Consider the following 18,474-nt stretch of genomic DNA (forward strand, 5'->3'; position numbering starts at 1 on the left):
AACAATAATTTGTAGATTAGCTTATTAGATAGGTTTATATATTGAACTCTTTTCCAAATAACCCATGAGTTACATTTTTAGGCGCATTTTTATATAGTAGTATCCCCTGTAGGCCTAATCCACATCACCAACAATTATATATCCAAGTAATGTATTTTAATTTTATTTAGAGCATATTTACTTAGTTTTCTTCTCATTAATTGCAGTGGTACTTTGTCAAGTCATTTTAATATCATTGTATATCTCCTTAGCTTCTTCTGTTACTACCTGTGGACTTAGTTATTTAGCATTCTCCATAGTGTATTTACCATATCTGAAGAACGGTTAGTATACCTTCTACCCACACACATTTTATCCAAATACTCATTTATAATCTAAAAAAATACGCACATATCTATGTATAAATGTTTCAGTCTCTTCAACACTACATTTGGCAGTAATTTTATATTATTTATATACTCAACTTGAATTCCTTCAACTCTAATCACCCTATTTTGGTAATTATTAGCATTGGATTATAGCAATTGGATTCATGCCACATCCAAAAATTATAATTCTTACTGACAATTACTGAATCACTACTCAGACCAATAACTAAACTGTTAATATCCAATATAACTGACACTTGTACACGATTCCATTATTTGCCAATTCCTTCTTCAGTGTGTCTGGTGGAGTTTATCTAAACCAAAGGTGTTATTGTAGACAATGCTTCTTTCTACATACCCGGACAGTTCTTGCATTTATATCCTTTTTGACATGCATGCCCATTGTAATAATTCTTTGTCACAGCCCATATCAATTCGATTGCTTATGCAATTATAGAGAGGAAGATTATACTTTGTGGCCATATTGTTTAACCATCTCATCTACTAAGTATCTTTTTTCAGGCCTATTTCTGAAAAAGTAAATTACATAAACGCAATTAAACATTTCATTTATATTTACCGAGTAATTATTTGAAACAGTTCAACCTATAGCATGGCTTCTTCAAATAGTTATTTATGTTTTGCAAGCAATTTTTTAATTACAGCCTTTGCCGATCAACTTATTGGGATTTTCAATCTCGAGCAAAAACATTTTTTGCTTCATTTATTCCTCCCACGTTACTATGGAGTAAATTGTCACTGTTACTCGTTATAGTTACTCCATAGTAATCACTCTTGGACTTAACTCTAATCCTTACCTATCCAACGCATTTTGCTGACAATAGAAGGCATCTACTAACAGGTCAATTGAAAAGTCCCCGGCCTACCATAGTAAAAAACATTTTTTTGGCAAAATTAGTTTTTTTTTATTCAACATAATTCCCTTCAAGGGTGATAACACTGATTATAGCGACCTTCCAACTGTTCGATGCCATTTTTGTAGTACGATTGGTCCTTTGCTTCAAAATAGGCCTTCACTTCATCATTCGACGAAAATTTCTTCCCAGCGAGCATTCTTTTGAGATGTGAGAATAGGAAATAGTCGCTGGGAGCCAGATCTAGAATACGGTGGATGAGGAAGAAATTCGAAGCCCAATTCATGGATTTTTGCCAATGTTTTCACCGCCTTGTGACACGGTGCATTGTCTTGGTGAAGCAGCACTTGCATTTTTTTCAAATATTTTTCCGTTTTTCGGCGATTTCGCCCTTCAAACGGTCCAACAACGCTATGTAATAGTCGCTGTTGATAGTCCTTCCTTGTTCAAGATAATCAATAAATATTATTCCATGCGCAACCCAAAATACAGACGCCATAACCTTGCCAGCCGACTGTTGCCTTTTCCCACACTTTGGAACATGTTCATCGTGTGCAGTCCACTCGGATGACTGTCGAGTGGATTTCGAAGTGAAATGATGCAGCCATATTTCATCCATTGTCACATATCGACGCAAAAACTCAGGTTTATTACGCTTGATGATCTTCAAACACTGCTCCGAATCAACTCGTCGTTATTTTTGGTCAAAAGTGAGCTCGCGCGGCACCGACCTTTCTCATACTCGTTTCTCATACAATATTCGTGAATGGTATAATGTACACGTTTAGTTGATATCTTTACAGTGTCTGATATTTCATTCAATTTCAATTTACGGTCATTCAAAATCATTTTGTAAAATTTTTAAATGTTTTCATCGGTAACAACCTCTTTTGAGCATCTGCGTTCACCGTGTTTCACCACGTCTTAATTTAGCATACCAATCCTTGATCGATGATTTTTCTGGGGCAGTGTCCGGAAACTCGGCATCAAGCCAAGTTTTTGCTTCAACTATATTTTTTCTCTTCAAAAAGCAATATTTTATCAACACTTCAAATTCCTTTTTATCATTTTTTTTACAATAACAAAATTTGCTTCACTAAAAATGCTAAAATTCACAAACTAATGATCCGACAGCTGTCAACTTTATAGACGCATCTTTTGAGGGTTTATGTTAATCTATATGTTAGGCGGGGAGCTTTTAATATGACCTGTTATCTTATACCCCTTCAAAATAACTGATTAGAGACGCAATCTATTTCTGACTTCGACTATATAATGACTTTGCCCTTTTCGCTTAAAGTAACGCGAAATATAAAGTAGCGATTTTAAATTTATTAGAATAAGCAAAGCGCCAAAATAATGTTCGCTTGTATATTGTTATAGAACCTGTAATTAATTATTAACATTTTGAAGACGAATTTTATAGGCCGATTGTATCTTTTTTAAACTATAATAAAATGAGAAGGAAAAATACTGACTAATTTTAAAAGGAATTTACAGTCTGCGATAGACAACAGGCATCGTGATGACGCGAGTTAACTGTTATTTTGAATAGACTATATATTTGTTGCTGGAGGTTGATTAGTCAAGTTATTAAGTACATATATTCTGTTTTCCCTATTTCTTTTGATTCGCATATACTGTAAAAAACATTCTATAGTAATCAAAATAATTTCCCTTCATGTTAGACCGCGATCCAATCATCGATCTATTTTCGTACTTTTCAAAACTATGTGCCAACCAATTCATGCTGCATCGCTCTAAACAAGAATTAATGAGAAGTTGCTATGTTTGGTAACAGAGCATACTTCACAATTCTTGGAACGTGCCGAGCAAGAGCGATGAGGCTAATGGATGATTTCGCTTCTATTACTCTCTATTTCTGATTTTTTACAATGTATCGCTCAATTTATTCCACTATTCAGTCTCTTGGATTAACCCATACTTTTTTTCGCTTGGGATTGCCATAGCAAATTCACTTTTCATCGCTTGTCACTATACGCTACAGAAAACTTCCATAGCAAAACTCTTTTTGCATAGCAAGCAGTGAAAGGGGAATGTTGAAACAGTTAAAAATGATATTTTCGGTCAATTCTTATGGTAGTTATTTTTCCATTTTTTGAATCTTTCCCTTCGCATGTAAATTTCTGGAAACAGGGGATTTATCAACTACTAGGCTATCTGAAAGTTGTTTAAGACTTTGAATTACGTTCTTATTCAATAAGTCTTGAAATTAATTATGTCTTTTTGGTCTACCTGACCATTCTTTTTCATTGACATAGAATTGACCACAAGTCACTGAAACTAAAACTGCCACTTAGAATATGAGGGAGAAGCATCACCATGTTTCTTTGAAAGTATATGATGGGCTTCGCTCGCAGATTCATTCAAACCAAATAACAAAAGCGTTGAACGTTAAAAAAAAATTTCATGTAAAAAATGTCAAAACCATCAAAGTTAGGTAAGGTTCGACAGTACTTTGCGTTGATGTTTTGTATTTTCAACAATAGATATCGCTAATCAAAATACATGCTTGATATAATATATAGGCGTTAGCGCTTTTATCTAATAACTCAACAGAGAATTTCGCTATGTATTCTAAAATATACATAATTATATAGTGATATAATAATACTTTGGCGATCTAAGTAGTTGCAAAGGGCAAAGGTTCCTTAAAAAAGATAAAATGAGAGAGAATTTGATGATGCCCTTCTTAACCGTCTGGCCACGTACAAGATTAATATTACATAAGCCGAAAAGAGATTTTCTTGTGAAACTTTTTCATCTTTAATATTTTTCCATCATGGTTTTTATGGTAAGGGTTTAAGTGGAGTCGGAATCGGAATGGCTAGATAAAAACTCCGGCGAAAACTTTACATATTAAAGTTTTAATTTGACGATTTAATTATTCACTTGCTGGTATTGACTTTGCTCTTAAAACTACCGTGGAAAAATGTGATTCGGATTGCAAATTTAATTTTAATGGAACGAGTAAGTTTATTTTTTTATGTAGCTCATATGAAAACGTTAAAATATTATTATTTTAATATTAAATATTAATATAATTCGTCTTTTATAATGTAGGATTATGTTAAAGTAATATTTCAATCTAATAATACTTAAAGAAGATAACCGTAGGACAAAGGAATTTATTATGAAAAATTATATATGTTATATATAGTCTATTCAAAGTCTTTTTGTACATACGTAATTTGTAAATTCGTTTCAGAATTAAACAATTTTTTCTTTCTCATTTTATTCTAGTTAAAAAGAGACACTGTGCTCTCTCATTAGTTTGAACGAGTAAACGAATGAGCCTGTCAGTCGTTCAGTTGTCAGGCATATGCAAAATTTTTGAAAGTAATAGTGATAACAGGTCATAACTCTAACTTATAAACTATTGTGCCTGTATAACTAACTGTAGTTTTTTTTAATGTACAATAATGTTAAAATAATTTATATTTTACATCATTTTTGTTGAATTATTTTATTTGGATTAGAATTGTGGTGAATGTCAAAATGAAACTGAACTAAAACTCAGAGATAATGTGGCAACATTGCGACGTTTTCATGTCATAAATTTAGATGACGTATGTATTTTCTGTCTCATTTTATTCTAGTTTAAAAGAGACACAGTGCTCTCTGATTAGTTTGAACGAGTAAACGAATGAGCCTGTCAAAGTCGTTCGGTTGTCAGGCATATGCAAAATTCTTGAAAGCAATAGTGATAACAGGTCATAACTCTAACTTATAAACTATTGTGAGTGTATAATTAACTGTAGTTTTTTTAGATATACTATTATGTTAAAATAATTTATATTTTACAACATTTTTGTTGAATTATTTTATTTGGATTAGAATTGTGGTGAATGTCAAAATCAAACTGAACTAAAACTCAGAGATAATGTGGCAACATTGCGACGTTTTCATGTCATAAATTTAGATGACGTATGTACAAGATAACTTAGCTTAGCTAGCGATATTTAAAAATGATTTACATCACAAATCATCCAACACTCGTGAAATTTGGAGTATTTCCATAATATATCACAAACGAATTGATAAGGCAATCTCTGGTAAATACGAAGTAATTAGCATTTTTTCATGATTTATGTTGCATACGGTTATATAACAATTTTTTTAAAAATATTCGAATCAAATGCATGACATTTATAACCGACAGCGCTCTTCCATGGTGGTTCCGCTTAGTTTACGGTTCAATTCCTCATCCTTCTGTTAGCTAATATCTTCTACATCAATTTTATAAAAATTACTGGTCAAATATTCATATATGTACTTGCAATCTTTTTATTGTTTAATTTATTTTCTCCAATTAATACTTAGAAGTTTAGAGATCTTGAAAACTACAAACATATTACTTTCAATAAAATAACGTTACATCAAAATTTTTGTGTAAGATTATAAATATATTTAGAAATATTTTCGTAAAGTTTCAGAATACCTAACAACAGGTCTACGGGTGTTACATACTCTTTCTGAAGGGCAAAGTTCACGATGTCAACTGATAAACTTCACATTCAACATTGCATTTCACTCGAATTCCAACAATGAGAAATACCTGTGTTAACGTGTAATAGAGGATACACATTGTATTAAAAAATGCATTTGTATCTTCCTTGCGCAAATAAATATGCATTGACTTATCTATTTTAAAATATTTACGTAAAAATCAGTTTAAATTAATTTATAATACGAAATAAGTTAAAATCGTGTTACTAAATTACCAATACTAAAAGTTGTTATAGATAAGTCCATAACAATGGTGAAAAAATAAGGGTTACTTTTGCTATTGGGTAACTTACGAGTTTGGATAAGACGGATAGTGTTAAGAGTCAATATGCCGCTCTGAGTTGATAGTAGTGTGTTTCTTTTTAGCATAGAGAATATTCTTAGGAATATTGTTGACCACACATACACGGTTAGAATGAAGACTCTACAGATTTGGTGGATACATAGCCTTTAATCCCCGATGGTCCTCACACAATATTATTCATAATGGTATAAAACTTTCGATGAAACATCCCTTTCGTAAATTACTTGTACTTAAAACATATAAAAGTAAGAAGTTATTCCTAAAAAACAGGAATTACTTTTACCTAAAAATTAACTTTTCCTAAAAAACGTAGATTACTTATTCTTAAAAACATGAATTACTTTTTCTAAAATGCATGGATTACTTATTCTTAAAAAATTTGTTCATCATTGTTTCACATGATCTAGTATTTTCTAATAACATAACATATACATGTTTCCAATAGATTTTATGGAGTAATAACTTGTATAGAGTAAGTTGTTATATGCCCTAAAATCGTGGATTAGTTATTCTTATAAGCGTAAAGTACTTATTCCTAAAAAAGGATGGAGTTGTTCAGCCCATGTAACTAGTATTACTCGAATTACTAGTGCAACATATTTACCAAAACTAACACATTCTATTAAAGTATTTTTTTAATATATTTTAAAATCTCCTTTTACCAAGTATGGATTTATCTGGACTGGGCCCTAAAGTTTAACGTGGGCTCCGAATCGCGGTCCTCAGCATTAAGCCTACCGACTGGCGAGTGACCAACTTTAGAAATCATTCCATAAGACATCCGGTCTTACTCAGCCTGGTTACTGGCGTGACTGAGATCATTTTTCTTGTCGGATTTTGCACTCTTGCCCAGAACATTCACACATTTTAAACAGCCGCAAATATAAATTTACGACCATTCCCCAGCAGGATTCGAACCCGCGGCTATCGCAAGAATAGGAGGACCGTCCCATCGCCTTTACCACTGCGCCACCAAGCCGGCCTGTTAAAGTATTGATAAAGTCAACGATTTTATGGAGTAATATCTTCAATGGGTTAATATATGTCCTTACGACAACATTAAAATCTTATTGTAACACGCGACATACTGCAAGAATCGACTATTAGGTTCTAACATTATTTTTATATGCCTTTTATCATACAACTTTTTTGTTCCAGGTTCTGAAGATCTACCGTGCGTCAACACGTACCTAAGCAAAATAGGTTCGTCATCGGGCCGCCTCCATCCGCCAGTGAAAAACATTCTCGAAATCATCATATTCATATTGGTTCTTTGCGCAATATAAGCCGCCACCAAGCTACGTTCGCGCAATCAAAAACCTAGTCACACAAAATTTAGATCTACGCCACTGTAGAGGCCCTAAGAGCTCAGGCTGCAAAATTGGTAGACTAGAGTGATTTTTAGATACGTAGCCAAAACAAAAATAAAAACATAGATAAGCTGTTTTTTCGTAGAAGTTTTTGTAGGCCATTTTGGAGATCTATGCGGTTTTGTAGTGGGGCCAAGATTGGCACCGGGAAGCTCGGGAATCATTGAGATGAAACTTAAAAATGACTTTTACTACGTAATTTTTATATTGACGATACATTTTTGAAGAGAATTTTAAGGAATTTTGGCATATTATTGATAAAAAGACAACAAACCAAAGCGCGGAACATTTACCCGCTCTCTTTGGTGATAATAATTTAGAGAATGAAAAGAATATATAGGTTAGAACGAATAAGAATTAAATATACTATGTGTAATATCAGTAGGCATACTTTTGCTGCTATGTTTGATGTGCTATATTCAACAAAAAAATTATATGTCATTGAATGTGAACCTATACAATCGTTTGTTGAGTTTTGATTTATTTAAGAAATGAAATGTTTGATGTTGTGAACTCGATGTCGCTACCAATTAAGATTTAGTTGCAATTTTTGCCTCACTATAAAACTGTTTAGGTGTTTTTCGATATTTTTCTAACACTTACTTATTTCAAGTTCTGTTCTGGTATTCCTAGCAGTAAGTATTAATTTTAAGCGTAGATTCTCTATTATATGTGAAAACTACCGTTAGATCATAAGTATATGTATGGGTTTTGTATATTTTCCAAAATGAGTGGTGTAGATAACTATCAGCGTGTTTTGTATTTTTCTTCGTTTATCTCGGAACAAGCAAAAACACAAAACATTACATTGTAAAGGACTGATACCAAATGAACCAATAGTTTACGACATGATGCTTTTTTAAAACGCTAAGTGACGTAAGACATCTCAAAATAAAACGTAGAATAGAATAGTCAGTGGTGCTTCAAGCTTAAATTGATGGACTGATTCTTAACTATATTCGGCGGATGCTCCCTCAACTTACATACTAATCAGATGAAACTGACTAGTATAGATCTTGACAGTATTATCTGTTTTGTTTCCGTGTCTAGTAACAGCATGAGCGTTCAATTGACCGCAGACCGTTGACTTAGTACGAAACCGTTCACCACTTCATATTAAGTCAGAGACAATCATATATTCGAACTTAATAAGATATTCTTATGTTAGGTTAGGAAATTTGCATCAATTCATCGCGCATGCTTACTAAGAGCTTTCCGAGTAATAATTCTTCTCCGTTTTGTTGTCCAATGAAACGCGTAACAAACACATATCTACAAACAAAGGGAATATTGAACATATCAGAATAAAATAACTGGTGATAACTTACATATCAAGTCGAACGTTTTTTCCTCTTGAGCCAAGTTGTAAATAGTGTTTTTATTTCCTTTTAAAATAAAATGAAATGTAAATGATATATAATTATTTTATAAGTTTATATATATACATATATATAAAACAGAAACCTGTAGCTTGAGACTGTGTATTTACGTTAGAGGACAATACTGTTTAAGTATTGTTATATACACAACATATAGAATAATTAGAAACGATACTCTGGGGATTCGTTTAGTTGCTTGTCTATCAACATTTTTTAGGAGTGCTGTTTCGAGGCCTCGAGACTTTGGGTATTACGGGTTGCATATGGCATATGACAACGACGCAAGGCCTACTACTATTTTTGTTCGTTGACGTTGATAGATAACGAACTGACAAATCCCGTTGAAACTCTTGTAAAATGTTAGACCACTACACTATATGAAATATACACTAAAATTATTTGTACAACCTTTATAGTATATATCTATATATACATTGAATGTTATTTTAGATAGTATGTGCTATGCATGCTATCTTTTCACAAGGTGTCTTTCATAGACAAAGGAGTTACCGTTTGTCGACATTAGATAAGGATAGAGGAGGAAATCATCTCAATCACGCAAAGGTAAAGTAGATATTGTTGTGAACATATATCAAATTTGGCTGTTCTCGTTTGGTTGCCTATACACTATCTTATTAAGTTTTGCCCTGATAATGGCGATAGTGATTTTTTAAAAGATTGAGCGATGCACTATCAATAATAAGGGGAAAGATATATTAATAACAAATCAATATAAAAGATCGAAATCTTAACGCATCTAAATCGATATTTTTACTTGAAAGAAATAATGTATAGATATTGTAATAAAAAATATGTTTTAATAAATTGTTAATTAGTTTAATATTAATGTAATATATCCAAATATACTGAGGAAAAAACGCATAGTAAAACTTAATATTTAAAAAAAAGTTAACTAATTGTTGTTTCAAATCGCATCGTTTAAAATACATCAATAATTAAACAAGAAATTAAAAACACAAAATAGAAGACAAACTTGTTACCATCAGATGTTAAACAAATTGTTAAAGTTAAATTAACTTAACTACATAAACTAGTAATTATATAGACTACATTTTTCTAAATTATATTAATAAAATAAATTGAACTGGCAGAATTTTATCTTGGCGGTATCACATATCATATTATAAATTAGTTGTAGAAATGTTTAAATAATTTTAATTAATATGAATTATTTAAATAAAATTATATAGGCTTAAAAATTGTTAAAAATGTTACAATATTAAAATAAATGATATATGTTCTATATAAAGAACTTAAAAGCATTAACACAAACCTTTAGTTATATATTTAATATATTTATTATTACATTATATTAGTTAAATTTAAAACGCAAGAATAAATACATAAAAAAGAATTTAAAATATATAAAATAAGAGTAAAAGAAAGTATTATAGTAAATCACTACCTTTTAATTAATCACTATCACAATGTATATTGTATTTTCAACTGTTATTGAAACAATTGAAAACCCCAGTTGTACGTAATATCTTCTTAGGCAAATTTATGCAAGACACCCTGTACATCACGCTTATATCGTCAATTGTAAGGTACAATAAACTCTTAGGACTGCTTTGTATGTTAAAAAAATACTAAATTTCCTCTATATACGACACACACACACAGAAAAAAACTTCAGTAATTTTTTCGATTTATTTCCCACCTCCGGGCGGTTTGCAGCGTTCAGTGTCGAAGAAAATATTTCTTGTGCGACTGCCCTCGAGTGGCAAAATATTTCCACCAAAGTTTGCAGAACCGAAAAGTTTATTCTTTTAGTTATGACGGAGTTTCGTGAAGACCCACGGAAAAGTTCGTCGTCGGTTTGTTACGGTTACAAGGCCGTTCCTTTTTTATTCACGCTGTATTGGATTGGTTTCTTGCAAATCGATCGATATTTCATCTAAAACAGAAAAGTAACGTTAGCGAGAGAATAAATCCAGATGGAAGCTATTTAGAACTTTTCCACACAATGATGCGATTACCGGCAACTTGTCAGTTTTTGATTATGGCGAGTTTACGGGAAAAAATTCCTCCACCATTTTATCACCAAAATTATGAACCACTTGAAACTAATCACATTAAACTCAACATCAGTTTAGCTCTTTATTAGCTAGAAGCATAATTATTTGATGTAAATATTAATATATTTCTGGTTGTTAAGATTTTTATTACAGATATTGAGAGATTTATAACAATGTATAAAAGTTCCTCCGCCATTTTATCATTAAAATTGTTAATTTAAATCAAACGAAAAAAAAAACATATTTTATGTGTTCTGTTGCATAACGGAACGCAATTCGAAGCGCCTTATTTTTTCTTACGTTTTCTATGGGAGCCGTTATAGGAATTTCGAAAGAATAATTTCCTTTGAGGCCGATCCCTCGACATAATAGGCGGAATTCAAAGGACGGCGTCGAATTCAAGTTTGAAAAATAAATCCATTGGCAAATTAAGGGTCTGATTAAAGAGCGGTTTCCAATATTCTAAAAATTGAACGCCGAACGGGGAATAACGAATAATGGTATCACTTTTAAATCAGTTAACGAACATTTCATTTAAAAACCGTTAATTGGAGTGGGCCCGGTTCGGACCGAAAAAAAAAAATGTTTTCTCACTGTTGGAAATTCAATGATCGTTTTTCCTAAATTTCTATTTATAGCTTTAATATTATGATACTATACATATATACTAGAAATATTGTCAATGCTAAAGAAAAAATCTAAAGTTAGTTCAGAAAAGTTAGTTAAGTTTTCTGAATCTGGAAAAAAAACCTAAAATAAAATAATAAATAGAAAACAAATTAATGGAAATTTCAAGTTATATTCCTGTTACTTACAATCAGGGTTGCCAATGTCAATTTATCAAATTCTCCAAAAATTTAAGTAAAACTTGTTTTTTCGAGAAAAATTTGCTAATTCCTCTCTTATTTCTAACATTTAGTAATCGTTTTAACTAATTTTTTTATAGCTATAAATTTATGATACTGTGTGCATATACTAAAAATATTGTCAAAGCAAAAGAAAAGAAAATTAAAAAGGTTTTTAATATGTAGACTATTTAAAAGCCAATTTTATTAGATTTTGTACTTTTCTTTCTAAAGTAGGTTGAAAAATGTTTTGGTTTAATAAATATCTGGAAAGATAATTATCTATCTAATATCTTGAAATAAAATATATAATTAGAAAACTAATGCATTTGAAATTTTATTTTAGTTATGTTTTTATTACCTACATTTTTGGTTGCAGTCAGCTTTGCCAATGTCAATTTATCATATTCCCCCAAAAATTCAATTGATTCTTTTAAAAAAAAAAAAATTGCTAATTTCTCCCAAAATTATGTTAAGAAATGCAAGAAAACTCAACCACTTAAATAATATTTGTTCCTTTGATTTAATACTAATCTATTCATAATATAGAATAAAGCGTAATATTATAAATTATAACGTTTACCTTTTCCTTTTCCATATTGTTCTTGCAAGCATTTTGCTTGATCGATTAAAACACCGCTGCTTAAGTTGATCAAAATCCAGTATAGCATGACCTTGACATTCGTTATATAATTGGTGTTAAGTTATGTTTGTGTTATATGGCATAGAGAGTGTTGAGATGTGGAAAGTAGTTCAATAGCCAAAAGTTACCTAATTTTTTTTATAAAATGTTACTGAAATAATAATATAGGCATTTATATTTATAGTAGAAGTGCTAAATTAAAGTGATAAAATGCGACGAAATGTGAGGTTAGTTTTCCAAATTTCTTCAGTTTTTACTAACAAATATTTTTTTGTTTTAATTTAATGATAATTAAAACTACTGAAAACTTTTCTATTATTATTGATAACAATTTTCTGATTTTACTGCTATGTTACAGTGTTTATAGGAATTAATATTCATAATATTAATTTGATAGGGATATTTTTATCTTAGATTTTCATAATTGGAATCATAACTTTCATTAACTGATTTAAACATATAGATCTTGTTCCAAACAAAAAATATATAATTTGAATTAATGAATCGAATTAAATTTTAAACACTATTAATCGCAGAGAAAATGTATTATTGACCATCGTTAAGACCCTATACCGTTAGTTTTAATCGAGTCCTTACCTTTAATAATTGGGTGGAAATATTGAGAGCGGCTAATAGGAACGCGGCCATTTTCATCGACACTGACATGCGACCACCGGACAAGCACTTAAGACTAAATGATTCATTTCGTGTGCTCATAATAAATGAAACGCCCTGTGCATTTTACGCAGAGAATATTTAGACTAAAAGCCGCATACCCCGTACGAAGGTGTTGATACGGTAGATGGTAGTGCTTATGCCATCGTCTCTTCGATCTTATGCCTATGTTAGAATAGTGCCTAAATATCTTGTTAAATACTGGATGAACACGCGTTAATTCCTCTGTTTTATATACCGAACCTTTCTTCTTCATCCCCCTTATTTACCTTAATATGGTATGTAAAAGAGATAATCAAATATCTCGAAGAATAATTTATTAATTTAATTGCCACCAATACATTTGACTGATTTCTATTATTTTTTGGTTAGGGTTTCTTCTTTCGACGCGTATCGCAGACGTAACATTGATGAAAAATAATTCAATTGGCTAATATAAGGTAATCTTTGGCCGTCTCTCTTGTATTCAACAGAAAATGCATATTTAATATCAATTTTTAAAGATTTAGTTTTAGTTTCACTGTAATTTGCTCATGACGCATATACACAAGATAATGTTGAAACAAAATCAGTTTGGTTAGGATTTTATACCTCAGTGTGTTTGGTTGCATACTTGACAATTATTAAACTAAATTTCATTACGCATCACTTATGTTTTTCTATATAATTTTTTATTATTTTAGTTGAATTAACATAATATTTTTCTTTCCCATAAGGAATTAATAATTAATAATGTATTATTTATGAAATTTGTATATATTTATGAATATAGATGTATAACAGATCATAACCAATAAAAAGTTTTCATATTTTCTCAACTATATGAAATGTCGGAACGCCACTGACTTCAGGATGTATTATTCAAAGCCATTTCTTTCAACTTGATGACGGCGGCAATACTTTTGCTTTTACTTCTTAGAGACAGCCACTCTTAAGTTTTATAATCTTTTTAAAGTTAGTCAAAAGATTCTAATGACAATTTTCCATTAAATATTTCTCGGGATAATTTTCGAGCGTATATTTTTCGCATTTAGGATGAAGTTGCAGGTTTGGTATATAAGAGAATCGAATTACGTTTACGTCCCGTATATTTATATATATTTGTTAACCTAATATAAGAGCTAGAACGATAGGAGCAACAATTAGGAATAAATAAAATGTGGAATAATCAATACGGCATAATGAAAGGATTTTAAATCTGCATCCGACTATATATAGCGATAAGAAGGCACGAATATGTCATTGTTGAAATATTGACTGAACTGGAAATATTGGAAAGGAGGAAAATATGGGTGACCGCCCAAAATGTCAACTGAAAACAAACACAGCTATAAATATATTGATTTATAACTCAGTTAGCCCGTGTACGGACAAAGCCTTTATATATAATGGATTAAAACTCCTATTCAGTAGAACAGAATCAATGGAACTCATGGAATTTTTATTTTAGTAAATACCATAAGCATTAGCTACACGAAAGAAAATCATTTATAAATAATAAGTGATTGATAATATTACATAAATAAATAATACATTAAATATACATACTAATTATCATTAATTAAGTAATTGTTTTTATTAACAGTTGTTTTCATATATTGGGTTTCTCTTCTAAAAATCATATGAATATTCTGAAGTAAAAGTTGTTTTATTCAATTTAATTAATTTTCGCCAAATATAATTGTAAGTTGGTGATACATGAATAAAAAATTTATATTTGATTTATTTAAATATAAATATATATGTAATTGAGATAGATAAATGTAATTTACATTACATTAAAAAAGTTTTTATATGTAATTATTTATAAATTATCATATACAAATTAATATTGAAAATATTAAGGCAAACTATAATAACTTTATGTTAAGTTATTTCTATAAAATTTTACAAAATTGTTTTGCCAACAATATTTTTCTAAAGTTTCACAAAGCAGTTGGAATATTCCATATCTATCACATAACTTCTTTCTATTACTTTTTTTTATGTTAAAAACTCGGTCAGGAGTCTAAATGGAAGGATCAGTATAGAAATCTTGACACAAGAATGGATAGCACTTTTTTTAACTGGCAACATATTGCAAACATATTAAAAAAGTGAGAAAATCTTTAACTTTGTAAATCGAGTGTAACAGAAAATTTTAAAAAGACCGTTTATTGGTAGATTGAATGAAGTGATTTTTGATTCGATAATTTAAGTAAATAAAATAAGTTTTAATTGATAGTTAATATTTCCATTTAACATTCTGGATATAAACGGTTTGCAACATCTAATTTATAAATAAATAAAAAATAATTCCTTTTAATTTTAAATCATTATTTTAATAGGCGAATTTAGCATTAAGCATTAAGCATTGTATACATGTCTAGCAAGAAATATAAAAGATTCAAAAATGCTAAGAAATAATAGTCAACTTATTGTAAATAACCCAGCAATATGTTGTTATAATTAAAAGGATAATTTTCTATTTATTTTCTATAAGGTTAATTTTAAATCAATATATGAACTCAACTGACTGAAATTCATATAGATTTAACTTCTAAGTCATTTGTCTAAGTTAACTTAATTTATAATTCAAAATTTTCACTAATTGGAACCATTAATTATGTAAATCTAACCGGAAATTATAGAAATAACAGTGGAAATAATCTTGAAGTTTTACCATGCTAATTTTCGTGTGATAAGATATACGCAAAAGTCAGAAATATACCTCTTGTAATGACTGGGACTAAAAAACTCAACCCTAATTTGTTTTAGGTAATAAAAAAATGTAGGTCAAAATAACAGCAACCCGAATAAGTCTGATAATATATTTTAAACATGGCGGACGGTTTCCTTAGATTTATTCCACCGGAATTGAAAAGTCATTGCTTCTATCTTTCTAGTTTTGAATAAGGCTCTTATCGTGAAAGCTTTATACCATAATACATCTAAAATCAAACATATATATATAACACTTCGCCATTTCGTCAAAAATATTATTTGCCTATTTTTCCTTCTGCAGTGATAAGTTTCTAAATTAAATTTAAATGTATGTCAGGATTTAAAAAGAAAACAAATGATTGTGTCCATGAACGTGCAAAAAGCTTTAAACGATGTAAGCTTAGTTGTTGGTGTTTAAAAAACTAATTAGGGAACTATATAAAAGTGTTTTTTCGTTATCTGTTTCTTTTATAGCACCGTTGGGCAAGTAGTTTATCGGCCTTTATATATATACATACTAGAAAATTTGGCCAAATATAAATACTTTGAAATTAATGAAGTTGAATTGACGTTGAGATTTTATAACTGTTTTTGGCCAAATTTCATATATAGTTACTATATACATCAAGCAAAATTTTTAATAATATATAATTGCTAAAGGGTGTTGTAGGTTAGTGTTGAAGAATTAGCTGGGCAACAACAATAAAAGGATAATTGCTTTGTTATAAAAGCAGATCCCCTCTCTTGGTATGAGCACTCACATTTCGAACCCCTTTTACCACACCTTTAAGCAATTAGGCTGTATCAGTATTTCTTAACAAATTTTATCTGATCAATAAACATATCATTCAAACTGCAACATATCATAAATGTGACTTTTAGCTGTCCTGTCCAATAATTAAGTAGATTTAAAATATACCACGGTAAAAATATAAGCTTATTTGATAAAAAGAAGATAATGTTCTTATTATATTGTATTTTCTACATATATACATCAACAAAACTTATCAATATAAAGCCAGTTGTATAGTATTTAAGATAATTTTCACACAGGCATCTTTATTATTTTTTAGAATGCTATTGATGAAGACGTAAAACAATATAACTTTTTCATTATTCAATATAGACATCTATATTTTCCTATATATATTGAAGATTTTCATTAATATATTTTCCTTTCCTGCACGGTTTATAGTTTTATATGTTTTTAAACTCTCAAATTTAGGTTTAAAGATAATGCTTTCTTTCTAACCTGAAATAATATTTTTAAATTCTTGAGAATTAAATAAAAGGCATAGCTGGTAACCAAAAAGTACAAAAAGCTAAATTAACATAATTATTTACCATTTGGGCGAATTAGATTAATAATATATTATTTAGAAAGATATAATGCTGATCAGTAACAGAGAAGGTGTAAATTTACTTAGTTTTACGTCTTCACCAACCATTGGATAATACGATTTAGAAAATATCAGCACTGTAAAAACAATGTAATCGGTGAAAAAAAAACAAAAGAAACATGTTATGGCTTATTGGCTATGTCGCCATGTGGATGTGATATTTACCAAAACATCATGTATATATAAAAAATGGCTTGAAATTGGTAGAGAATAAAGTTTCACGTATAGCATCATTTTGCAACCCAGCAAAAGAACCGGGTGGGCTATTGATTTTCCAAAATCAATGGTAATATTTTATTTAAAGTCCCTCTTTTCGTGGTTTATTTTTAGAATGGCTTGCTAATTTCGGTCTATACCAGCTAGTGAATTGATGAAAACTGTGTTTTTTTTTCGTTTAAATAAGATTTATTTTCTAGTTGCATGTCGTTCTGTCTTTAAATCGTTTATAAATTAGAAAATGACAAGCAGTTAAACGTAGTTTAGTAATAGTGGTTGCATAATGACGTCGTTACGGTGTTGTAGAAATCAAATCTGTCAAAGAACTGTCATACTGCTTATTGTTTTGTCGTTTTAGCAGCGCTCAATTAGTAGTGGAACAGGCTAAGGCCACAGCGTAATGGATAAACACATGTCGCGATGATAAGCAGCCTAAAACGAGGAAGCAAATTATCTGAAATGTAATCCAGATTCTTATGATTTCAAAGCTTTTAACTGTGGTTTATTAAGGAAGAGAAACGTTAATAAAACCACATCACTCTGAAGAGTCAATATTAAATTAGAGAAAATAGTAACTGTAAGAACTTAGATGAAATGCATATAAATGTAGCTTAAGTAAGAAATAAAAAAACCTATTCACTTAGGCCTATCTTGTACTAAAAGAAAATTAAAAAAAAACAAACAAATAAATTATTAGTTTTATACACTTCACGATATGTTTATTAACATTGTAAAATGTGTGCGAGACATCTATTTCCAAATTTTTGAATTTACGGTTGTTTTTATTTCCATACTTTATATGTTGTGTTATTTATCTTGTCTCATTAAAGTAACGTATATTCCCAAACAATGTTGTTTTATTTAAGACCATCCAGTACAATCTCCTCAAGAAAAAAACATGAAAAGAACGCCTGATATAACAAGAAGAGCTTTCAAGGTAGCTGGGAGTTCAGAAAATTCTCTGATAATACTAGAAGAGTCCACATAATACAAAAAAAGCATAAATATAGAGAGACAAATGTTCTAAAATGCAGCAATGCTATTAGGAAGAACGAAACCTTTTCCACTTTTACAACTCTTTATAAGGGACTGTACAACTATGATAATACCAAGAAAATATTCAGTGT

At 30.0% G+C, this 18,474-nt stretch overlaps 1 protein-coding gene across 1 annotated transcript in view; it reads left to right on the forward strand.

Annotated features, from left to right (window-relative positions):
- Positions 1-18,197, forward strand: part of Ace (Acetylcholine esterase) — a 331,041-nt gene extending 312,844 nt beyond the window's left edge. Inside the window, exon 6 of the mRNA XM_076394392.1 lies at positions 7,236-18,197. Within this exon, the coding sequence (XP_076250507.1) occupies positions 7,236-7,363 (128 nt within the window). The 3' untranslated portion in view covers positions 7,364-18,197. The remainder of the gene's footprint in view (positions 1-7,235) is intronic.
- The last annotated feature ends 277 nt before the right edge of the window (positions 18,198-18,474 follow it).

Source organism: Rhynchophorus ferrugineus, unplaced genomic scaffold, assembly GCF_030347505.1.
Source record: "Rhynchophorus ferrugineus isolate W39M unplaced genomic scaffold, kcgeb_rfMv2 rfM2, whole genome shotgun sequence".
Taxonomy (NCBI): domain Eukaryota; kingdom Metazoa; phylum Arthropoda; class Insecta; order Coleoptera; family Curculionidae; genus Rhynchophorus; species Rhynchophorus ferrugineus.